The 26,471-nt window shown below is 32.1% G+C and overlaps 1 protein-coding gene across 1 annotated transcript in view; it reads left to right on the forward strand.

Annotated features, from left to right (window-relative positions):
* The window catches only part of LOC143052083 (receptor-type tyrosine-protein phosphatase epsilon-like), a 109,498-nt gene that overhangs the window by 41,988 nt on the left and 41,039 nt on the right, over positions 1-26,471 (forward strand). The window contains exons 5-10 of the mRNA XM_076225052.1: positions 253-459; positions 1,636-1,747; positions 9,210-9,310; positions 16,210-16,415; positions 16,751-16,838; positions 22,544-22,620. Of these exons, the coding sequence (XP_076081167.1) occupies positions 253-459; positions 1,636-1,747; positions 9,210-9,310; positions 16,210-16,415; positions 16,751-16,838; positions 22,544-22,620 (791 nt within the window). The remainder of the gene's footprint in view (positions 1-252; positions 460-1,635; positions 1,748-9,209; positions 9,311-16,209; positions 16,416-16,750; positions 16,839-22,543; positions 22,621-26,471) is intronic.

Raw genomic sequence — 26,471 nt, forward strand, 5'->3', positions numbered from 1 at the left:
CAACTTAGTTTATTTTACACCTTCAGCAGGAACGAAGGAAAATGCCCAGCATAATCCATAAAAGATTTGATCTTTCTTATATATATATATATATATATATATCTAGTGGATGCCAGACTTTAAAACTTTCCAAATTGCACTGGTAAGTTTTTAAGATGAATACGGACATTTTGTCCATTTGTTATGATGAACCTTATAAATAAGTCCTTGGTTTCATTTATTATTTTGATTTCAACATCTTGCATGTTGTAGGTGTTCTTTGTCTTTTACCTAATGTTTCTGATAACAACATAATTTGGGACCTGACCAAAACGGAATACCGATATCCTGATCATATCAACTTTGACTGTGTTAATGGCTTTGAGTTACAGAATCAGACAGCTGTCGAAATTGATTGTGTTGTCGACGAAAATAATATGACCAGTGGAAAATGGAAAGGGGATATACCAGTATGTCAAGGTAACTAAATAAATATCAAACATTTCTCCATGAGTAAATTTATATAATTTTGAAAATATTGTCATTGTTTAACTATACTTGTTCAGTTTAATTAAATAATATATATAGATAATCATTGTTGGATTCTTTTTTTCATTTGATGTTCAAAGAAAATGTTTTTGTTGCGTCAGTGGGTACGTTTATCATCGTTTGTTGAAACTAATAGTTTAGACAGGATTGTATGAAAGTAATAATGAGCATGGATTATAACTATGAAATATGGATCTATTTCTGTCTTAATATTTGCGTTTCATTAGTATACTTTTGAATTTTTCTCTCGAAGTGTTCTTGTATGTAGACATCTTAAATACTGTTGTTGCATTACTGTTTAAAACTGTGTATTTCTAGATAATAACAATTAGTAAAGTTCCAACAATATTACCATTGTTTTATTTAACCAATCTATAAAATGTAAAGATATGTGGAATGATTTGCAATGGGACAACTATTCACCAACGTTAAAATAAAATAGATGTAAGCAGTTAATTATTCTTTATTGTCAGATGACACATGTATTGGCATTTTCTTGATAACAAATTGAATTGAAATAATTAATTCAACAAACAAAGATTGATGACCTTCACCTACATATCCGTGATATGTATTGCATTCCTGCGACACTCAATTTCTTTTTATACAAATGAATAAATGTTGAAAGTGACAATATTTTTAGATTTACCAAAACTATTCATCATTTTATCATGATTTAATATAGAAATATTGAAGTAAAAATATTAACTAATTAACAACACATTTGAATGTGATGCTTATTTGCTGAAACACATTTTTGAATTAAATGTTTATCAAAGAGTTAATTTAGATATTAATTCAATCTGAACAGGATACAAAAATTGTGTATCCGTTGAGAAAACAAAGGACAAAAATCGTATCCTATTACCAAAATATATCCTACCCGGTTTTTGGAGAAATTGAAACATTATCCAACTTATAATTTACTAATTGAAATTCTTTGTACAATAACATGATAATAAACGAGAAGACACTCGTAATGCGTACAAAGAATATGTTTAAAAAAAAATATCAATTCGTTTTTCTCAACTGGATAACTGAAAAATAAATCAAATTTCAAAGGAAAAAACAATATGTTGGCGAATTATTATAATTTTATCTTTCTAGCTGTAAAAAATGCCAAGCAATCAAATGTGGTTGGCCCCGCAGTAGGTGGTGGTATTGGAACTGCTCTCGTTATTATCATCATAGTAATTGTCATTGTAATTTTTATGAGAAGGTGAGTTTATCAGTGCTGAAATTCCATGTTTTATAAGTGAAATGTTCTGCGTTTTTTTGAAACTGAACAAAGAAAAATCTGGCTATATCATTGGGTCCCAGGTGTAGGTTTGTTGTATTCGATGTAAATTGAAAAGATTGCCATGTTTTTATTATCGCGAGAAATGACACATGAGTATAATAGCAATAATTTAAACTCGCTTTTTGTAATTTTCTTCTCAATATCGCAAAAAATTAAAATAACATTTTAGTCTTATGTGACAAAATTGCAATTATAAATGCTTGCACTATAGTTTGAATGAATATGTGTAAAAATGTAAACTTCCTGTTGAAATATTGTCAAACCCGGTTGAAATTTTATAAGGCCATTTGTTTTCTAACCAAATGCAAAAGACTAAATGATTTATTCATTGAACCAAGTAGATTTTAACGTTCAAGTTCATAGGTAACCGATCTGAAATCGAAATACCCGTATACTTCGAAGTTCTGCTTGAGGAGTAATGCGGATTTCAGATATATAGGGAGAGAAACTCATGTAAAAGGCAACGTTTACCATACGAATCTTTCAGATCGACCTACATTTCCTCCTTATAGAGTTCATATCAAAAAGTGTTATGATATGGTGTAAATTCACCATATCAGCTATGCTTGTTTTAAAAAGGGAAGTAACTCTCATAAGATACAACTTGGTAAACCCTAACCGAAGCATCCTTAGGAGAAAAAGAACAATTTTGGTAAACAAATATTTTGTCGATATATTTCACGATTACAGAGAATAAAAGATCAAAAGAAAAAAAACATACGCCGGGAGATGACTCCTTTAAGGAAACAAGTGTTTAGTTCTATTTTCCCATTAAAAAAATGATAGTTATTGTTATCTATGTAGTTTACTCACTGGTACCTTTAAATTTTTCTAAAGAAAATTCATGCATAGTCTGCTGTTTATTCATTACAAAAAAATGTACATAAAAAACAATATTTAAAAAAAGTGTCAGACGATATTTTTTTTTCCAATATTCAAACATAGTCAATTTATATATGTTTTTTTTTCTATCGAAGGAATATTATCAGCTACTTCATGTTTCAAAAAGTCAGCTGACTTTTTAAATACAAACTTGTTTAACACTGACTCTAAACATTTATGTCTTTGTATGTATTTCATTTCAAATAATGGAGATAATTGGCTACTTCAAATCAACAAATATTCTCTTCTGAAACTTACATCATACTGTTTCGAAACATTTATGGTTTATATATATTTCCCTTTATAATAATAATAAAAAAAAATAATTGCCAACTTACGTTCTACAAAATTTTCTGTGTCAGATGATAGCTCACATTTCACATTTAAAAAAAAAATCTATACTTTCTGTACTCTTTACTTTTGTTTGAAACAAGAAATATTATGTGCTAATTCTGTCCTACAAAATACAACTTCCGGCTCATACAGCGGTTACTTTATAATGATTCAAGATATATATGGTTTCTATGTAGTTTTCTGTAGAAAGACCTATTGATATTGTTTTTATCATTATTAGATCTTTCCACCATTTGTCCACTTTGCCTCTGAAGGAAATTTTGCATGCGTTATAATTATTAGTTTTTTCCGCCTAATTTTTTTTTCATGGGCAGTATCATTTTTTTTTAAGATGTTTCCTATATTTTTGGTATATACTAATGAACAGTTTGCACGCTTTTTAAACTGATCATGCTTATCCGAACATTTTTTTCTTATGATAGTTATCTCACCGAACACAGTTGATCTTGTGTCCACTACTCCTTCGTAACCATTATAGAAACCGACAAACAATTTTACCAAATTTATCATTATGCCTTCATTATTAGGACCACAGATATCCGAAGGCTCCATATGAGACAACTTTCCCTGTAAACATGTTAAAAAATTGATGTCGCTTGTTACTGGTAAATCATAAGTGATATAGACATAGGTTATTTTGACTTAAGGTCCATGGTCCAAAAAAAAATCATGTGAAGGTCAAAGGTCAATGTCATTTTTTTTAAATTTGATGTTAGCTTATTTTCACTTCTTTTAAAAAGCGTGTAAGATATCGGCAGCTCATTTGTACTAAATCTTAAGACATGTATTTTGGTTGAAAGGGTACGATGACACTTAATTGGTAATTTATCTTCTGTTATATCTAAAATTAAGCGTTGGTTTATATAAAATTCATTAACCATATAACATACAGACCTATTGTCTTCTGGTTTGAGCTGCATAATTTACGACCTTGAAAGTTAGGTCAAGGTCATAAGTAAAAAGTATTACTTTTTGTTCATATGTATACATGATTACCAGAGTCTTTTTGTATTAGGGTTGCAAGCAATATGATCTTTTAGGGTGAAAAGACTTTCAATTGTTTTCTGGACAGTTAGTTTTTAATGATTATTAGGTCTTTCAAATTTTCTGTTGAAAAACCTTTTGCTTTTGTTCTGATTATCATTTGTTCAATCTATATTTTGTTCTTGCGCATTATTATTGTATCGCAAGATGTCACTTAAATACTTGGTGTTTGTTTTTCTATATTGGCTACAGGTATAGGGAAAGGGTTGAGATCTCACAAAACATGCTTCACCCCTCTGCATTTTTGCTCCTGTTCCAAATCAGGATCCTCTGGCCTTTGTTTTATTTATAATTTTAGTTCATTTATATATTTCGCATTCTAACATAACGTCCGTTCAAACGCTCTGAGTACACACCCTTAGTAAAATATGAATATATTTCCTGGACTGTTCCGATCGTATTACCACATCATATGCTTTTTTATGAATGAGCTTCCCGACGCCATAGAACGATGACGGAATAATATAAGCATTTTACGGCGAAAAACACGCTTGTGAAACCGAAATACATCACAATATGGAAACGTAAACAAACAATTCTCAATCTAATTAAAAACCGATCTCTTATCGCTCCTGTTTCTGATATGTCGCGTGGGAGATCTAACGAAACCGGCTTTGAGGTCACATGTGAGTGAACTAAAAGTCATGAATTTATAAAGATATGCAAATGAGTTGACGACCTATTAATAAGCCAATCAAAAAAGTGTATGAATTATTATGACTGGCGATTTCGTCGTAAATAAAATGAGTTACATCCCTTTGCCTTACGTTAAACTTCCAAGATCGTGGAAGACTCAATTTCATTGGTCGAAAAAGACACACCTACGAGGTCACTCACATGTGACCTCAAAGCGGGTTTCGTTAGATCTCCCACGCGACATATCAGAAACAGGAGCGATGAGAGATCGGTTTTTAATTAGAGTGAACAATTCTAAAATGTGGTAAAAGTCCTTTTTTCTAAAACATAGATGACATATAAGTAATTTATCATTTTAATTCATCCACAACTATTTAAATACGTTATTGTAAATAGGTCAATTTGCTCTGTTCTTTTACGCCAATCTAATATTGCGTTTATTTATTGGAACGGAACATATTTGCCTCCACCTAGAGAGCTTCGATGCAAACGAATTGCCGTATTTGTCCTATTAGAATCGAAATAATTCATTGGGGTTTGAATATATCGTGATTTTACTATGGGTTGTCCCTTTATGCCGATATTTTAAGTAAAATACTTGTCATAAAAGGCCAGCCCGTGTTAAAATCACGATATATTCAAGCCCCCATGAATTATTTCTTAAGTGTAGTATGACGTAAATTATCAGTAAACTAGTTTTCATTTTTGTTTAGGGTCCAGTGAAGCACACCTCGGTGAGCGAGATTTTCACACTTTGGCGAAGACCCACCCATTGATGGCCTTCGGCGGCTGTTTTCTGCTATTTGGTCGGTTTGTTGTCATTTGACACATTCCCCATATACATTCTAATTTTATTTGTATATGATATCGAACAGTCCATACGCTTTTAAAACTGACACTGCTTAACCGTTAGAATTGTCTCTCCAAAAAGCTGGATTTCGTGTGTCCACTACTCCTTCGCGACTGCAAAAATAATAGACAAATTTATTTACCAAATTGCTCGTTATATCTTCAGGATTCGGATGAACATTTGACCATAGCTATCCGCCTCATATTCACCATTTTTTGAATATCGACAACATATTTTTACTAAATTGTTAGTTGTGACATTCCGTAACACAGAAATCTTGGTTTAAATTGTACATTGTCATTAGAGAAGAACTTTCTCCCCTCCCTCTTTTATTAACTCATTAATCATATACAATAAAGATCTAGGGTCCTTTAATTGTGAGATCCCGTATTCTTGACCTTGCAATAAAAGTCAAGGTCAAACTTTAATTTCACATTCTAGATTTTTTTTGACTTCATCAAAGGAAAGCATGCATAACAAAGAAACTCAAACTGGGGTGATCCGGCTCATATCAACCCTGTTAGAACAAAGGAGCTGGGATATAATTTACGGCTCAGATCACCCCTGTTAGAAAAAAGGAGCTGGGATGTAATTTAGATTACATCCAAGCTCCTTTGTTCTAACAGGGGTGATCTGAGCCGGATCACCCCTACCAGATCACCCTAGTTTGAGTTTCTTTGTTATGCATGCTTTCCGTTGTTCTATAAAATTTTGACGGGAATGTCAAAGCACTATCAAACTTATAATTAATTATACGGAAAAGACTATCTATCAAAATTCACGTAGAAAAATCCAGTGTACCGGCTGGGATTCGAACACAAGACCTTTAGCATATCAAGCCACGACACATACTACTACACCAGAACGACTAGATACGAACTAACAGTAATTTAACATACTTAAAGGAAGCAAGATCTTTTTATAAGTGGGCTGCGTTGGCAGTCCTTTATTCAGTGGGGTTTAAACTTTTTTCGTTAATAAGTGAGTTGTCAGACTGATTGTTCAATTTGATTTTACACTTTCAAAAGTGGGGCGAGTCGGTAAACAAGAGTGGGGCGATTTTTGCATAAAGTGGCGATATAGTGTGGGCCGATTGGCAAGTGGGGCGAGTTGACATTGTTTGATATCTACTCATCGTGTTCGGGGGTCATAAATGGTATACATCATATAGTAATATTTAAAGTATATTATAATGGTTGTTTGGCGTTCTAAACTAGATTTTATGAATTGAAAATGGTTTTTCGACTAATCTAAAACAGCTTGGATGTAAAATAGTTATCCCAATCGGACTTGGTGTATCAGTGTTAGATCACCCTCTGGCCTCCGGCCATCGGGGTGATATAACACTGACACGCCGCGTCCTTGTGGGATAACTATTAATTATGTTGCAGACATATGGCATTAATGAAAGTAAACGGGAAGTATACTAATATAAATCTGATATCGTTTTTTTTTGGGGGGGTGGGGGGGGGGGCATTATTTTCATGTGAGAAGTTTTACAACTAACTGAATTCCAAGTTACAGAATACTAGTCCAGTACCAACGAATGAAGTCCCTTAATAAATTTACCATCTTTTTAATGGAATATTGTACCGAGATGAAAATAATGTTATAACTGCTCTTTGGTCGGGATGTTGTCACTTTGACATATTCCCCATTTTCATTCTCAAATTTATTAAATGTGTAGTATGTGCAAAGGGTATTTATTTATTTTTGTTAATTTTGAATGAGTCTGAACTATATTGTGTAGATGATTGTCTGAGTAATTGGTCCCATCTTTAATAATCTATTCTAACCAGGTAGTTTGTAAAATTACCCTGTTTATACTTGAAGTATTATTGTTCTATTAAATTCCGGTTATGACCTTTCAAAAATTCTCCAAGAAACCATGGAGGGGGCTACTAAAATGACAAAGTAATTGGAACTTTGCAGTCTTACATAGAGAATCAAAAACGTTCTCCTCACTTATCAAAAAACTACATTTAACTTGAAGTAATGGGGGACAATAAGGTCTTTCTTCTTACAAGGGTAATATTTTTTGAAATTCATATAACAGCTTGTTGTTTCATTCTACCCCTTTTACAACTATTACCTTTAAAATGTAAAGGTTTAGTACATTTTGTTTTATTTTTAGGCGATTTCCTTTTTTTCTGTCATTCTCTATAATGAAAATAATCAATATTATATTTGTTCCGGACCATATGAGTATCTAAACCCTATTCGAATGAATTCATATGGTCCTGGTAATTAATATTATCAATGTTTATCAGTTACCTTTACTGCTAATGGCACACTTCAAGGTGTCATCAATTAAGAAACTTTAAAAGTGAATTTGACTTATATATCATTTGATAATCATTTGTATATGAATAATGAAATAATAAAACATTTAACTCACGGGTTAAAATAATAAGAAAAGCATTTTTTGCATTGTCTTAATTGTTTTTTCGCACGAAACACAATAATGTCGACACAAAAAATAAGTTAGTTGGTTATCAAAGGTACCAGGATTATAGCATTAAAAAATATCTAAATGAACCGTTAAACAAGAAAACAACTGTTCTACTCATACATATATGCAGTTATGTCATTTTAACCTTGTTTTATTTATTAATTTATTTTTGAGTTTTAACTAAATTTTCTCAAATTGAAATTATATACTTATTACATATGTTTTTGTTCAATTATTCAATTAGTATATGCTTTTATTTTATTATTTTAATAACTATACCATTTTACAGTTGCAGCTGTTCCAAGGTGCTACTCCTCTACTCTTCTGTTAAAAATATATTGTATAAATAAGAACATGGACACATTAGTAAAGTCCAAATCGTAAGAAATAAAATAACCACTAGTCTACAAAGGCCAGGAAAAACGACAAATGCCCAATACGACAGGTCGAAATGGTCGAGAGAGAAAAACAGTTTTATTTTGACTCTAGCTATGGCAAGACAACATATATGCTAAGTTTCAGACAATATGACAACGAAAAAGGTTTCGGTTCACTTGTATCACTTTTGAGTTCATCAGACGAGCCATGCTTCTTTGAGAGCAGCTAAAACTTATTTAGAAAATACCTTGATGGTATAATTGTTTAGATCAGTTTATAACCTGTTGGTTAAATCAACAATCATAATATAGAAAGAACACAACCATAATAATTCACATGTAATTCATGTATACTCAGAGGTTCTTATGCTACGACTCGCACTGACACCAGCTTAGAGCTTAGATACAATTGGTAAAATGCAACGTCGTAACTTCCGCGGTATTTTCAACATAACTAAACGAGATTGTACTTATATGGTCATGACCATACGCGTATTGTCCAAATACTCATTTGGTCAGGAACTTAATCATAATCAGTATATTTTTAGATTTAAGTTACAATAAGATTATCTCAATGTCATGCAAGTGATTAAAATGGGGCGAAAGCTTGATAGTGACTAGTTTCCCAAGAAATGAGTTAAAAATTGTTATTTATAAGAGTTAAAGGATTAAAAAGGAGTTAGCAACTTACGACTGACTCCCTAATATCCCTATCGAATCCACAACATGTAAGTATTCTCTACATCTAAATTATATACATCTTTTTTTTTTGTTACTTGTTCGCAGACAAAAGATTCCTCCTCCGAAGAACAAAGCCGACACGCAGCATAATCATTCTAAATTGGAGCTTACTGACAGCCATCTATATTCCCATGTCCAGGAAAGAGGTACAGTACAATTTTATCACTGAAATACGGAACGACATAGGACCTGTGAATAAATGAATAGTTTTTGTAAAATGTTCAATATAAGGAGTATAACATAAAAGTGCGGGCATTAAGCTTATACGTACTTGTTTTGAATGTGTTTGAATGTTTTTGTTATACTCAAATCGTATCATCAAAATGTCTATTGATGAATTGAAATTTTAAAAGATAATTATAATGTACACCCCCGTTGTTTTCCTGGTATACTGTGTTATCTTACCTCCTATAGAGTTGTGGGGATATGATTTGTTAATGAACTACACGTGGTGACTATATATATATTTGATATAGGGTCTCCTACAAAATATATGGTTAGTTGCCATATAGGATTAGCATCCATAGTAAGGAGTTACTTCACTTTGAAAACAAAAGTAACACGTTGTCATTTGTTTTTGTATAGACAAATGGAAGTAAGTTCTTAAAACTAAGTATTGAAGACTTTATCACTTTGATAGGTTGTTAGTCTAAATGCCACATGTGAAGATAGTCGGTAAGATAAATTCGTTACACGGTGTACTAGTGACTTAAAACGATATAAATGGGGTCAGTAAATTCCATATGGAGTGAATATTTTGCTAGGCCTGTCCTTAATATAACCCGGCAAGCGCCAATTGGAATTTACTAAACATATATATATATATATACACATGGAAAAAAGTATTGCAACACCTTGATTTTTTAAAATTTGAAAAATCAGCCTCTTTTTTTGGATGAAATATAATAAAATATTTGTATAATATTATTGAAACATAGTTTATGATAACATTGGCATTGAAACGAACAAAAAATGTTTGAAAAAAAAATGATTTATATAACCACAATTTTAATAACAAAATGAAGTGTTTTTTGTACAAAAAATGCATTTTACAACTTTTACTGTAGTCGAACTTTACAATGTCAGACATTTCAAAATTAATCTTCAGATGACTGTTCACATCATGGTTGATCGTTATACGCCAAAGAATTAGTACTTTGTGCGCAGCCTCCATTCAAACGGATAACCGCATCTAAACGTCTTCTGATTCCTGCCAAAAATCGACTAATTTGTTGCTAAGGTAGCAGCAACCATTTATGATGAAGGGCATTGTTTATTTAATGATGTGTTTGAACTGGGGTGTCCTTTCGCGCACGTTCCGACCAATAGTGTCCCATATATGCTCGATATGGTTCAAATCCGGGCTACGATCCGTCCAAGGAAGATGAACCGAATTCCATTGAAACAATGGATCTTCCTCCACGATGCTAATTTTCAACTTTAGCGAGCTCTGCACTACATTGGATACGGAAAACTGTGTGTCTGTTCGTAAGCAAAGGTCTCCGAAATGGTCTTATCGCACGATAACCAGTAGCGATGAGTCGATCTCGAACAGTTCTTGTTAAAAGGCTCCTGTATGCCCACCACTCTCTTTTTAGGATTGTATTGTATGCAATGGGTTTCCTTCTGACCAACCTTCATTATGCTTGATTTTCCCTAGCAAATGGTATAGGGGGCCTTCTTTATCTCGGAAGGTCTTTAACATCGTTTAGTGCCTTATTTTTATTCTCAAAACGACTTATAGTGGAATGGTGATGACCAAAAATACGTGCAGTTGTTTCAGCGACATCCCTGCTTCTCTTATGCTGATAATCTGCCATCTTGCTGCAGTTTAGAGTTGTCGAGGACCCATTACAAGGTCTCAATCACATAATTTTAAAAACTTGGTCATTTAAAGTGTTGAAAACAATGAGGATGAAAACATCTGTTTTGCTGTTTACGGATACAGTAGCTGCATGTGCAGATAAAAACTTATCGAGTCGATATTTATTGATTAAACTCAGGTGATACTTAAATAATGTTTAACAAGTTCTATTTTACCAAATTATATCACAAAAAAATAAAAAGTGTTATTTTAATTTCAATTTCAATTTGGTGTTGCAATACTTTTTTCCATGTGTATATATATATCGTATTAGGTCACTGACACCATGCAACTAATAATATTTGAGTGTGACAGCCAGTGATACGATGAATGTTCTTTGTCTTTCAGACTAGATATTGTTTTGTAGATTTGAAGTCACATTCAAAACAATAACTGTGAGATTTCTTAACATTTAACAATCAAGGTTACAAATTTTAGTCGTGGAATTATCGGTCAAAAAGCATTTCAATCCGATCGTTATAGTGCAGGCAGTTATTAAAAGACAATCTGATCCTTGGAGTCTTTGATATGACTTAAAATATGTTGTTTGCAAAAGTTTATGAGATGCAGTGAGCCAATTATTATTTCTTTTAAGGTTATCAAACAATAAATGGCTAAAAAGATAGGAAAAGCAAACAGTTTAACAAAAACACAACATAGAACACTTAAAACTGATTAACACGAACCTCTTCAAAACACTTTGGGTGATCTCGGGTGGTCCGCAAGTGTAAGCATATCTTTCTCCACATCTAGCAACCATCATGTTGCTCATGATAGTACAAATCCAGCGAAAACGGTAGGTCACATTCGTTAAAAAGGGACGAGATTGTAGTTACAATGTCCCATAACCGTCAACAAACTCATGGTGGCGTATGTAAAACTTACGACGGGATGATTTCAATTTCGACACTTGGAACTCTTGGTTTAATAGCTTCCTTGTGTGAAATTGTCTTCATAGTTTCCTTGTAAAATATTATTCATTAAACATTTCCATATGTTGACCTAGCTTAATACAGTTACCTTTTACTTTTGAGAATAGGAATCATTAAAGTCAATATCTAAATACAATAGCACCTGTTGTATTAATTTTTTTTAATGAAATGATAGGATTTTGAAAGAATTCAAATAAATTGGTCTGACGTTCTACTCAGTTACTGCGCATCCGGATTAGGTCCTATTATGAACTATAATTCAAAATCATAACTAATGGGTGGCAGCAGAGCCGTGATTATTCACCAACAAGTCATTTGTTTTAAGTGTGTGTGTTTTGGGTTTTTTTTTAAGAGAGGGTATTTGGTTTCGTAAAAAAAAAGGATTAAGTTAAAATCTCTTTTTAAACTAATTTTTAATTCAAATTAATCGTTTCTATTATTCTTATTCAAATTCAGAATGATCAGAGTCTGTTAACAAAAACTTAAATGCAATTAATTAAGTCATGTACACTACCCTTTTTGGACACACATACAACGGCATATTTTGATAATAGTGAACAAAAGTAAAACATACTACACAGAGGAACAAGTGTTTTAAAAACAAAGACCTCAAATCAATAAACCCTAAGTCTCTATCACTTATTAGGCACTACGGCCAGTCACAAATGCATATCACTTATATCCAATGCATACGGGGAAATAACTCTCATATTGAGTCTGCGGAACGCTTCAATTCAAACAATATCAACATTCTTGGGATATAACGGGCAAATTGATGTTATAATTTTGTCGTAGTCGTAATCCTTACGGTGAACGTGTGTAACCCATTCTGTTACCACGGGTTTTTCTCATACGTTCGCCTTGCGGTGGCTAACGTTTTAACGATATGGAACTGAGTGTCGACAAATTTCGTCTATTAGAGCACAGGAAGACTATATTTTAATAGCAGCACATTCCAGAAGAGTTTGAGAAGATAACGGAAATTCTTCCACAAGAAATATCACGTATACATTTTGTATAATAAAACTACGCCATTCAAGTACAAAAAAGTCTATCAAACAAATTCGACTTTTTGTTTTAATTTAAAGTATACTAGAACACACCCGTGATATCGCGCGTCCGTGACTGAATTAAAGTATATATCTATGCTTAAGCCTTATTTTAGTATTGGGATTGTCATTGTCACAGCCGTAAATAAAAATCTATGGCCTACTTTCATTTTCCAACAGTACGAAAATAAACGTTATCTGTCTCAAAAACAATAAAACACAGGTTTAAATCATACAAATTAATAGTTTTATATGTACAAGAATAAGCCTTTCCTGACTTATCAAACACATTCGATAACCAACTTATGATCAGGGATCATAACAACAACGAACATGCATATTAAAAATAACACTGAATAACTACGGGGATCCGGCATAACAATATATTATCTTTAAATAAATTTAGGAAAGTAATTTATCTCTCTCAATGATTTACCGGTTAAACATATCTAACAATTGACTCAGTGGTGCTTTTCGCTCGACGCTATGGACGTGAACAAGTTACTAGGCATTCGTTCTTATGTTGTACTGTTATACCACTGTCCCAGGTTAGGGGAGGCTTGTGATCCCGCTAACATGTTTATCCCCGCCACATTATGTAAGTATATGCCTGTCCCAAGTCAGCAGCCTGTAATTCAGTGTTTGTCGTTTGTTTATGTGTTACATATTTGTTTTTCGTTCATTTTTTGCACATAAATAAGGCCGTTAGTTTTCTCACTTCAATTGTTTAACATTGTCATTTCAAGGTCTTTTATAGTTGACTATGCGGTATGGGCTTTGCTTATTGTTGAAGGCCGTACAGTGACCTATAGTTTGTAATTTCGGTGTTATTATGGTCACTTGTGGAGAGTTATCTCATTGGCAATCATACCACATCTTTTTTTATATAGATTACCTTAGTCGTCTTTGGCAAAACGTTATGGAATTTTGGGTTCTCAATGCTCTTTAACTTTTTTGACTTAAAAACTATTTTGATCTGAGCGTCACTGATGAGTCTTATGTAAACGAAACGCGATTCTAGCTTAAAAATATAATCCTTTTACCGTTGATAACTATTTAGATACCAGTGTCATTTAATAGTACACTCTTTAAATTCGAATTTATTATGCGTCGTTGTGTTCATATCTCTGGGAAAATATTGGGATTCAGTTTTCAATTGAATAATTCACACATAATTTCATTCCTTAAATTTCATCTGAAAAAAATGTATTCCTTCATTATAACTCTTTGAAACAATACACGTTCTTTGTTTCACCTTGTCCTTTTCAATATTGCTTAATTGCACATCTACCCACAATGTCGAGTGTTATGTGGAAAGTGTAAATTGAGATAAAAATAAATTTAAAACGAGCTGCAATTTCAAAACCATACATTTTTCACCAGAAGCAGCACACAATTCTCCCTTCTCAATTGCAACATATACCTTACAAACTCGTACAATCCACACTAGACCATACTAGATAGGAATGTATTAAAAATAAACTCATCATAGATACCAGAAGTGCGTTTAGTTTACAAAAGACTCAGCAGTGACGTTCGAATCCAAACTAGAGGCTCTAAAGAGCCTGTGTCGCTCACCTTAGTCTACGTGAATATTAAACAAAGGACGCAGATGGATTCATGACAAAATTGTGTTTTGGTGATGGTGATGTGTTTGTACATCTTACTTTACTGAACAGTCTTGCTGCTTACAATTATCTGTATTTATAATGAGCTTTGCCCAGTTTAGTTTCAGTGGAAAATGTTAGTAAGAATTTACAAATTTTATGAAAAGTGTTAAAAATTGACTATAAAGGACAATAACTCCTAAGGTGGTCAATTGACCATTTTGGTCATGTTGACTCATTTTAGGTCTTACTTTGTTGTACATTATTGCTGTCTACAGTTTATTTCTATCTTTAATAATATTCAAGATAATAACAAAAAAAGGCAAAATTTCCTTAAAATTACCAATTCAGAGACAGCAATCCAACAACCGGTTGTCCGATCCCTCTGAAAAATTCAGGGCAGATAGATCTTGGCCTGATAAACAATTCAACCCCGTCAGATTTGCCTTAAATGTCTGGTTTTTGAGTCATAAACCAAAAACTGCATTTAACCCTATGTTCTATTTTTAACCGTGGCGGCCTTCTTGGTTGGGCGGGAAAGTCACCGGACACATTTTTTAACTTAAGCCCCAAAGATGATTGTGGCCAAGTTGGGATTAATTTGGCCCAGTAGTTTCAGAAGAGAAGAATTTTGTAAAAAAGATTACTAAGATTTACTAAAAATGGATAAAAGTTGACCAAAAAGGGCAATACCTCCTTAAGGGTCAACTGACCATTTCAGTCATGATGACTTATTTGTAAATCTTACTTTGCTGAACATTATTGCTGTTTACAGTTTTATCTCTATCTATAATAATATTCAAGATAATGACCAAAAACAGCAAAATTTCCTTAAAATTACAAATTCAGGGGCAGCAACCCAACAATGGGTTGTCTGATTCATCTGAAAATTATAGGGCGGATAGATCTTGACCTGATAAACAATTTTACCCAACTCAGAGTTGCTCTAAATGCTTTTGTTTTTGAGCTAAAAAGTTAAAAAGGCCAAATAATGTACGAAGTTGATGAGCATTGAGGGCCGAAATCCTAAAAGTTTTGCCAAATTCAGCTATGGTAATCTATTCCTGAGATAGAAAACCCTTAGTATTTCAAGTTTTGTAAACAGTTAATTTATGAATATGACCATATCAATGATAATTCGTGTCAGCACAGAAGGTCTGACTACTTGACTGGTAATACCTTCGGGGAATTAAAACTCCACCAGCAGTGGCATCGACCCAGTGGTTGTAAATAAACTCATCATAGATACCAAGATAAAATTCTGTATTTACGCCCGACGCGCGTTTCGTCTACAAAAGACTCATCGGCGACGATCGAATCCTAAAAAGTTAAAAAGGACAAATAATGTACGAAATTGAGGAGCCTTGCGGATCAAATTCCTACAAATTTTTTCCGCAATACAGCTAAGGTAATCTATACTTAAGGTATTAAACCGTTCTGAAAATGTTTGCTAACTTACTTTATTACCAGTTAAAACAGAAGGGCAATTAAAACACATAACCATTAAAGCATTGATACAAACACAAGTTATCAGTACACGCATCCTTATAAAGAATTTACATTCGCTTTTTGTTTTATTATTTACTTTCATAGTTTTACAAAAAGAGACTAAAACAGAAAATGAGGTATCAGTAAACAACGCTTACTGCAATGAGATAAAGGAAGATACTGAGACCGGCGGTTATTATGCTTTCAATGTTGGTTCACAGCTACCTATGGGCGCAATCGAGGTTAACAACTTTTATAAATATGTCGAAATGGGAAGAGGCAAAGAAGGGAACATAGAAATAGAATTTCAAGTAAGTATTTCATAAAAGTTTAGTAATGGTATATTCGCTTCAAATAAAATTTCTATATTTAAAGCATCTATTGTTACTTTTTGTCTTATTTTAGCTTTCATTGTGTAATAAATAACAATATTTAAAATACATGTATATAGATACCAAAAACAAGTTATTATTAACAATTGAGGGGGGCCTTCCCAACATGCAGTTAAGAAGTATTCAGGTTGATAAAACCACCATAAGACAGTCATCAAAACAGTATTTTATACAGTGGATACCGGGAGTCACTAAAGTCAAAAGACGATACAATGTTTGTATAGTGTCAGTATTATATTTTTTTTCATTTTCAGAATCTGAAGAGTGGACTTCAAAAGTCCACTGAAGCTGCCTTAAAACCAGGGAATAGACTGAAAAATAAGTATAAAGATATGTATGCTTGTAAGTATTTAAGATTAAGTGTTTTTTTTTTTTTAAATTTAACATTCTGCTTTTTACTTTTCTTTAATGCTGTAGTACAAATATGTAAAAGGCCAAGTGAGCTTTACTCACCATTTGGCGAATGACGTCGTCGTCGTTCGTCGTCGTTAATTTTTACAACAATCTTCTACTGGGCCAAATGTAACCAAACTTAGCCACAATCATCATTAGGGTATCAAGTGTAAAAAATGTGTGACATAGTGGTAAAATGTAGATTTTGTCTTATATCTCTGAATTAGAAATTTCAAGAAAATTTTGCAGTTTTTAATTATTATCTTGAATAATATTATAGATAAAGATAAACTGTTAAAATTGTAAGCAAAATAAGAAGATCAACATATAAATCAAACACACCAAAAAGTGTCAATTGACCCCATAAGGAGTTATTGTCCTTTAAAGTCAAATTTAATACTTTCTCGTAATTTTATAAATCTTTTACTAAAATATTCTCCTGAAACAAATGAGACACATTTAACCATTCTTGGCCACAATCAGCAATATGGTTGCATTATTTCATGCATCAATTGTAAGTAAAAATATCATGTGAGAGATTTTTATTTCTTACTATATTGAAATTAAGGTATTGAAATATTAGCTGCTTCTAACATTATGTGGATATATTTTTGAAAGTAATTGTAAATTCAAGGTAAAACGAGGACTACATTGTAAGCCTTCTACTTTCTCTTGAAAGATGGGTAATTTTTTAAATGGGGACCCTTAGCCTGTTTCCCGGCGGACTAAGATAATTGTATAGAGGAACAGTTAGGAATAAAACGTTTATGCGAGTTAAAAAAAAAAGAAAAAGATGAAGTGCTTGATTTTGAGATATAAAACTGTAGGCGGGAAATAATTAGCTGTGTTTTTTTTTCATACATTTACAATTGGTTCCTTTTTTCTTTTAAAAAAAGATAAAAAAATAACAAGGCTTTTTAATAAGATATTTAAAGATGACATTTCAAATAAATGTTATCAAATATGGAAAGAAACATGGGCTCAACTTTTTAATGGCACACCATGGATAAAACCACAGGATTTTTATTATCTGGCTAACATTAAAAAACAAGAAAATCGGACATTCTTAAATTTCTGTAACTTTAAAGGATCCTGTACCTGAATGCAGGCTTTTCCTATTGACACAATGTTGTGCTGAATTTATCATTCACTTAGATGTGTGGTATCATATGACATGTTTAATTTTTATATGTTTATAGTGTAGTATATTTGTAATTAACTAACAATTAGTTGGATATATTATAATTTATAAATGAAAATTTCATAGTATATTCCTTTCTATACAATAACCGACACTTGGTAAGTACTTGTTAGTTTATTCTATCTGTAATATATACATTTATGAATTATAATATATTCATAGTATAAACCTTTCTATACAATATCCAATTTAGCAAATATTTACAACTTGAGTAATCCTGTAATTAGTCTATTGATATGTTTTGGCTAACTAGATGTAGCTTATTTACGTAATTTTGTAAATCTAATCACTATTATCATTGTAAGATATTGACTGTAGAATGAAAAGATTGTAGTCGTGGTGTATGTTTTATTGGTATACAGCTGTGTTTTACTATACATGATAAATTTTAAAACATATAGATAGTTTGCAGTGGCAGACCCCAAAAGAGGGTGTTGGAAAACGCTTATTTATTTGGATGATCAATGCTTTGAATAAGAATAAGAACATACACTTGGACTCCCTCCTCTTTTATTTTTGGTTGGAACCCCTTTTAAAAATGAATGGACCTGCCCCTGGTATGTAAACATAGGAAGTTTAGTGAATAGTTTACATGCATGAAATATCTGTCACTGGACATTAAGCAATCAATAATCAATCAATTCATGACGAAATAGATCAAATTGCTTTAATTTCCCTTCACAAGGTTTCATGGTTCACTCTATTTTTGGGTACAAAGTAATAACATGGAAGATAAATGATTACAATTTTAGATGGCATTGTACTCTTATCACGTTATAAATAACTATATTTGGTACTTTTTATTTAATTGAAAGAAACTTTTATTGTCAAAAACATTGTTAGATCCAAAGATTAAGTAGTGGGGTGTTTAAAAATTAATTTGAGTACTAATTACAAACTATTTAGTTTAATTTGGAACACCAATTTTTTTTTAAATAGCCAGTAGCAATTTTTATTTCAACATCTTTATTGCGATACAATGAAATCTTACCCTTGTGGTCATTCATGCGTAGTTTATAAGTACACGGCGGTGCATTACGTCTGCATGCATTACCACTATATTTGCGCGCATTTATTTCACAGGTAAACCCAGGTAATATATAAAAAAGAAGATGTGGTATGATTGCCAATGAGACAACAAGCTTAGGCAATAACTCTTATTTATCTATAAATCTATTCAATTATTTTTAAGTAAAAGTACCCGTTCCGTTAGTCTAAGTCACCTACTCACTCACGAGGAGGTAGAAGTTGATTAAGACAAGTTTGACATTTGTGTTACGATTTAGAAAGCTATCAATGTATTAATTTAGGTTGCAGTACAAAAACAATATTAGGTCAATGTCATAAAAATATAAACTTTTTTTGTATTGGGCGCAAAACTGGGGAAAAGCTCGGTAGAACCTTGCCCACCCCAAATTTCTCAGCCTCATACAAATTGAAAAAGTTCATATTTTCCTGACATTGACCTAATATTGAATATTTCTGTTGACATTTCAGCGAAGTCATCCAATAACTTTTTTTATTATAGTTCCGGCTAAACTTGTCTGATTGGCCGACACTCTATATGGATTTATACGCTGTTGCTAAGGACCTTAGAAACTAGCGATAATTGTCATTCTCACTCTACTCGAGTGATACGAAAATTATCATGAAAAAGATCAAAGGAAAAACGCAGATAATATCCATTATAATAATGTACCCTCCCCCCGATTTGCTACTAAAAAAAAACTTCAAATGTTTGTTACTTGACAAAACTTGACAAACTAACTTAGATTATTTACGAATTTCAAAGAGATCACTATTCGGGGTGTTGTTCACCCTAACAAATTCGCAATGAAGTTACATACATGCCTTAAGTTGTAACAGAATTTATCATGCACACTTTATATTTTTTCGTAGAATACAATATGAACAATATATGATTAAAATATATATTCAAAATTAATGAATTTTTATATTATTTATATTTCATTATATACCATTTTTTACCTGCGTTTACCTGTGAGATAATTGCGCGCAAATGTTATCAAAAGCTGCGCGCAAACGTTTAACATTTCAATCACCAAATGCGCGCAAACGTAGCGCGCCCGTACACGGAAAAAGTATGTACTATGAAAATTAGAAGGCAAATTCAAGCAATTTGATTGGACGAAAAGTTGTTTGTATGTTCTAAATTAATTAATATATTCTACTTACGGTTAACGAGGTCAGTATAAGGTACCGGTATTTGATTTATCCACTAACAAATGTCAAAACTATCAATAAAATATAATTTACTTAAAAAAATACATGTGAATCGCCCAATATTTTAATCCCTTCCCAGTCTTCCATTTAGTATTAAAAAAAAAGCGTTGCCTTTGCAAAAATTTAACATCATATTCCCATATCTATTTTTACCATACAGTTTATCCATATGTTTTCGATTAGTTGGGATAGACAGAGCTGCTAGAAAATAATTAGGATTTTCGATAAATTCAGACAAGTTATTATCAACATGTTCATTTACATCTATAATTACAAAATCTTCATCACAACCTGTCCTGACATTAAAGTCCCCTAAAAGGCATATGTCTTCGATCTCGTTTATAGCTTCATCTGAGTCCTCATGCTACACATGTATGACATAATGTGTCTGACCGTTATCAATAAATCGTGAAATCTTGAATCATACTTTCGTGACCACCAAGCAATGTATTAACTAGGTCCAGTATTAAATGATTTAAGTCTTCATCCGAAATGTTTGAAACGTCTTTTTTTATTTTCTATAAATTGCACTTTCGGTAAAGTATCATATGAATGGCAATTATCATATAGAAAACGTGTGTACACATAAAGTAAACTGAGTGCATATAAAGTAAAATATGTGCAATTACGAAGAGCTAATATGTTCCTATATAGGACAAGAATGTGCATATAAAGTAAAATATGTGCATATAAAGTAGAAAATGTACACATATAGGAAAAGAATGTACATGCATGGAAAAAGTATATGCATATAAAGTAAATTATGTGTATTTATAGAAAAACTAATTTGCATACAAAGTAAACTATGTGCATATATAGAAAAGGTATGTTTTATTAACCGAGTCCCTGTGGCACATAAGTTTGGCTTTGATAACTATTTTGATCTGGGCGTCACTGATGAGTCTTATATAGACGAAACTCGCGTCTGGCGTATTATATCATAATCCTGGTACCTTTGATAACTATTGACCTTTTAATTAAATAGTAGTGCATATCAACTTTCTATTCTAGGATATAGTTTTTTAACGAAAATTCATAGTAAAAGTGGCAGTTTGAACCGCAAAGGTAGTTCCTACGGGGAATTGCATTGTCCATATTTACGGAAATGCAACCTATATCATTTATTACAAGTACAGGTAGCATATCAGCCTAAAGACACCTTACCGGATAGCTCGAACGGATGCCTAACGGATAACTTTTTTTTCACTCCGTTCATGTCCGTTAGACGTCCGTTCTTATCCGTTAGACGTCCGTCCATATCCGTGGCATGTCCGTTAAGCGTACGTTTTATCCGTCGGCGTCCGTTCTGTCCGGTGGAATATTTTGAGCATGTTCAAAACTTTGAACGAACGTCTAACGGATAAAATGTCCGTTGAACGTCCGTTAGGCGTCCGTTTTGTACGGTACTCGTCCATTTCGTTTCTGTTTTGTATCCGTTACATGTCAGTTATACATCCGTTGGAGGTCTGGAAGATAAATTCACCAACGGACTTCTACCGGACGTTTAACGGATGTTGACGGATGTTGAACGGATGAGAAACGGACTTCTATCTGACGTATAAGGGATAAAACGGATGATGAACGGATCTGAAACGGATAAATGTCAATTGAAAATTTTGCGTCAGAAATGCCAATTATTGGTATGTCAGATTTCTGAAGGTACATGAATTCTTATTATTCATAATCGATCTTAGAGTATAGGCACGTCTTCACAATCAAGCAGTTCTTATTCAGGCCAGACACTGCCCTTTGGCGGAATTTTGAAGAATAAACCAAAACCAGTTACACAGAAACATTTTGAATATATATGCGATTTACATGTATTATTATTGTCGCCTTTGATTTTTCCGTATATCTTGTTCATCCGTTTTATCCGGTCCGCCTCCGTTATGTGTCCGTTTTATGTGGTACTCGTCCGTTGGATGTACGATCGACATCAGTTCTGTCCGGTACGTGTCCGTCTCTCGTACGTTGCATATCCGGTGTACATTGTATGTCCGCTATGCATCCGTTATCCGTCCGTTTTATTCGGTCAGTACATCAACGGACTCCCAACGGATAACAATTTGTCAACGGACAACTTTTATTTTCATCCGTTAGGCGTCCGTTCGTGCTATCCGGTAAGGTGTGACCGAGGCTTACGTTTTCTTTATGAAGGAAGATATGATATTTTAATATTGTAAAAACTTCAGTAATTATTCATTTACAGATGATGAAACACGTGTTATACTTGACAAGCCAAAAGAATCCCACAACTCGGATTATATAAATGCATCTTTTATTCTGGTAAGACGATTTTTAATTAGAAAAATTGAGACAGAAAATACAAAAAATGCGATAAAAAATATAAAGAAAATGTAATGGCAAAAATTACCAGCAACAAAATATAGACTAAAATACTATTAAAGATATGTGTATCTAATTTATCCAATTCTTTTTATGAAACAAAAATATGGTCTATTTTCACAAATCTGTCTTTATGTAAATAAAGAATACAACAGAGTGTTCATGTAATATTTCCAAAGTATCATCTGATGAAAAGTGTCAACTATACATGTAACAATACAACCAGGATGAAATTAACTTTTCTTTTGGTTTTGTATATGTTTAAGTGATTTGTATAATCAGGGATTATGAAGAATCCCTGATTTTTTTCAGGGATTATGTAGAATCACTAAAATCAATAGTGATTATATATAATCCCTGAAAATGACCAGTGATCTTACATAATCACTGAACATTTATTTAATTATTCTACAAGTTCCCTAATATGATTTCAGGGATTATCAATAATTCAAAGATCCTGTGTTTGATAAAAATAGAATATAGACAAATTATCATTTGTATTTATCTTATTACTTGAAAGTTTAAGTGAACAGTAAGTCATGCTTTAAATTGTTTTTTTTTCATATAGATTACACTATTACATTATGCATTAACATAAAATGAGGGCTGGTGGACATTGATTTAAAAAAAAAGATAAAAAATACTTAAATATCTAACGATGATATGCAATCTATTCAATTTTAAGTTCACCATGGTTTACCAAGATCATGTATGACAAAAATGTTCAAACTGTAAATCCGGGGCTTACTGCGGGAAGGAAATATATGTCCTTTGTGTGAAAAAAAACATATTATTTTCCCTTTCGTAATATTTCAGCAAAAAACTCCTTTCCTTCAATTATTGAATACATTTTATATATTTTATTCATCATGTGGGGTATTATTTTTGTTGTTGTTTTCTTTTAATCTATCTTTTTCATAAAACGTCATCATTACTTCATATATTAATATTAATATATCATTCGACGTCGTTATTGATTTGAAGGCATGATAGCGGCGCTATCAAATTTTAGAATGAACGAGTTTTATGCTTTATTGATAAGATAAAAAAAGAATCATAGTATGAAACTAAAGTGGAAAAAACCAACATCAACAAATGATCATTAAGCAATACAAACAAATCTATTTTCTTATTGGTTTTAGTTCTTGCAACAATAAATACATATTTTAAACAAATGCTGAAAACTTATGTCTAACTTAATATATTTTGTGTTATATTTTTTTGTATCCTGCCTTTCAACCTTTCAGAGCAAGTGTTCTTATTATATATATAATTTTATAACGCGTAGATTGTGATGACTCGAAGTTACACCACATTGGAACTGTATGTATACCAATAGAAGATCAGAGTTTCACATTTTTAACGGCAAATTTTTAAATCCATTTATATGTATTCAATGAAGAAACAGATTACGATCTTTTAATTTGAGACCAGTAAACATTTTTAAAACTCATATAATGATCTATCATGCTGCTCTAAACAAAAATCTATGTTTTCTTTAGTATACCTCACGTGCTATATAATTTTTTTTGGGGCAGGTATAAAAATCGAAAGATGTTATAAAATATCTTTTCTAAATATGTGTAAATTTTAGATTGAAATATGCATATAAATTCGGAAGGGCCCTCTAATTATTTATTCTATAAATACATACATATTGATGTTTACAAATAGTATACATATACCATTGAACAATAGTAACCAAAGAAATTAGGCAGTTATTAACAAACATTTTAGAACCGAACCAAAAAAATAAGAAACAGAAAAAACAAACATGTAAAAATATAGCAGCTAATAGCGCACACCATCCACAGATTCCAACACCTGAATAAAAATACAGGTATGCAAAGATATTACATTTTATGGTGGTAATTAGTAAGCATGCAGGTAAAAATGTGTGTTTGATTTGGATTTGTCATTCGTCAAGCATCAATGTGATATGATAATGAAGATGGCAAATGAAATCTGATATGAATAGATATAAGAAGATGTGGTATTAGTGCCAATAAGACAACTCTCCATCCGAGTCACAATTTATAAAAGATGATAGGCCAAAGTACATGCTTCAACACGGACCCTCGGCTGACACCGAACAGCAAGCTATGAAAGGCCTTTAACAATTCTAGTGTAAAAAAAAAACACAAGCGGAAAAACAAACGGTCTAATCGATATAAAAAACGAGAAACACTTATGAACCGCACCAACAAACGACAACTAATGAACAGCAGTACAACATAGATCGAACAGAATAAAAGTAGTAGTAAACACAAGAAATATTAGAAAGTGATGACACTAGCGTCAGTGCAACCATCATCTACACAGAAAAGGGAACAAGACGATTACAGTGTATTACTGACCGAGGATATTTACAGAGACAGATACATTTTACAGTAAACATAGCAAAACATTTCACAGCATTGACATATTTGTGGCATCTTTAAACATTTATTTTTAAAAAAGGATATAAAGTGTGTATGTGTAAACATCACTAATCTTAAATGTGTCTTTCTAAAGAAATTAAGTCTGAAAATTAATTGCGTCATAGTTAAGCCAATAAAATGGTTTTGTTTTTAGGTGTGGCGATATTTATGTTGGGGCACATGTTACATCCCTTATGACATTATATCATTGAGCATAGTTAACCTTATAACACAGCACTATTTAACTCTGATTGTTTTGTATAACGTGCTAATCGTTTGACTTTAAAAAGCATACCTATGCTTTGTTTTACCAAAATATGAGAGCTTTCTTCTTCCGAATCAAAAATAAGCACTTGCTATTTGTAAAAGGCGTGATACCCAGTTTACATAAAGCACTAGCAACTGAAAGTTTCTGTAATTTTTGCGGAGATAACGCAGAATATTACTCATTTCCTTTTATAATGTCCCCAATATAAAAACCTTCGGGATAATTTATGTTTTTAAGTTTTTAAAATTGGTTTAAGTCAATGTTATCATGGTTATCAAATCAGTATCATATTTGATAAATAAAAAAAAAATGGCTGATGCCAACCAAATTTGTAAATATATGAAATAAGCATTTGAGCGTAGCTAAATTTCAAAACATTGTCAAGAAACGGGTCAATTTCAGTAAAAAATACCAAAAACAGTAAATTGTTATTCAGTCTTGTATAACATCATGTTAACTCAAATAATTAAAGAATTTTCAACCATATAGTATAGATGGTTTTTTTTTGGTTTTTTTTAAATAACGTTATTTATATGACATGATATAAAATCAAATCAAATATTTCATTGGATAAAGCACACATAAAAAAGATGTCACTGCGTATTCCAAGTGTACTTCAACAAGCATGACACATATACAACATGACAAATAATGTAAATAAAACATAATGCAAAATAAGAGAAAATTTATTATATGCTGTATCTATAACTACACGTCTTTTTTTTGTATAGTTCTTCCATTATTTATTGTAGACTTACTGACACTAAGCATTGTTTTGAACTTTAAATGGTGGTTGCCTGTAATTACAATGCACTTACATCCACTTCATGTGAACTGTGGTGGAGGGTTGTCTTATTGCCAATCATACCACATCTGACATCTCCTTTTTTTCAAATATTCGAATGATTATCTCATATATTTACAAATTTGGTTGGCTCAGCAATTTTATTTTGATTAATTAAATATGATACTGATTTGATAACATTAACTTTAACCAAAACTTAAACGTAAATTCTCCCGAAGATTTTTATATTGGGGACATTATAAAAGGAAACGCGAACACTATTCTGTGTTATCTCCGCAAAATTTACAGAAACTTTCAG

This window comes from Mytilus galloprovincialis, chromosome 1 (genome assembly GCF_965363235.1).
Source record: "Mytilus galloprovincialis chromosome 1, xbMytGall1.hap1.1, whole genome shotgun sequence".
Taxonomy (NCBI): Eukaryota; Metazoa; Mollusca; class Bivalvia; order Mytilida; family Mytilidae; genus Mytilus; species Mytilus galloprovincialis.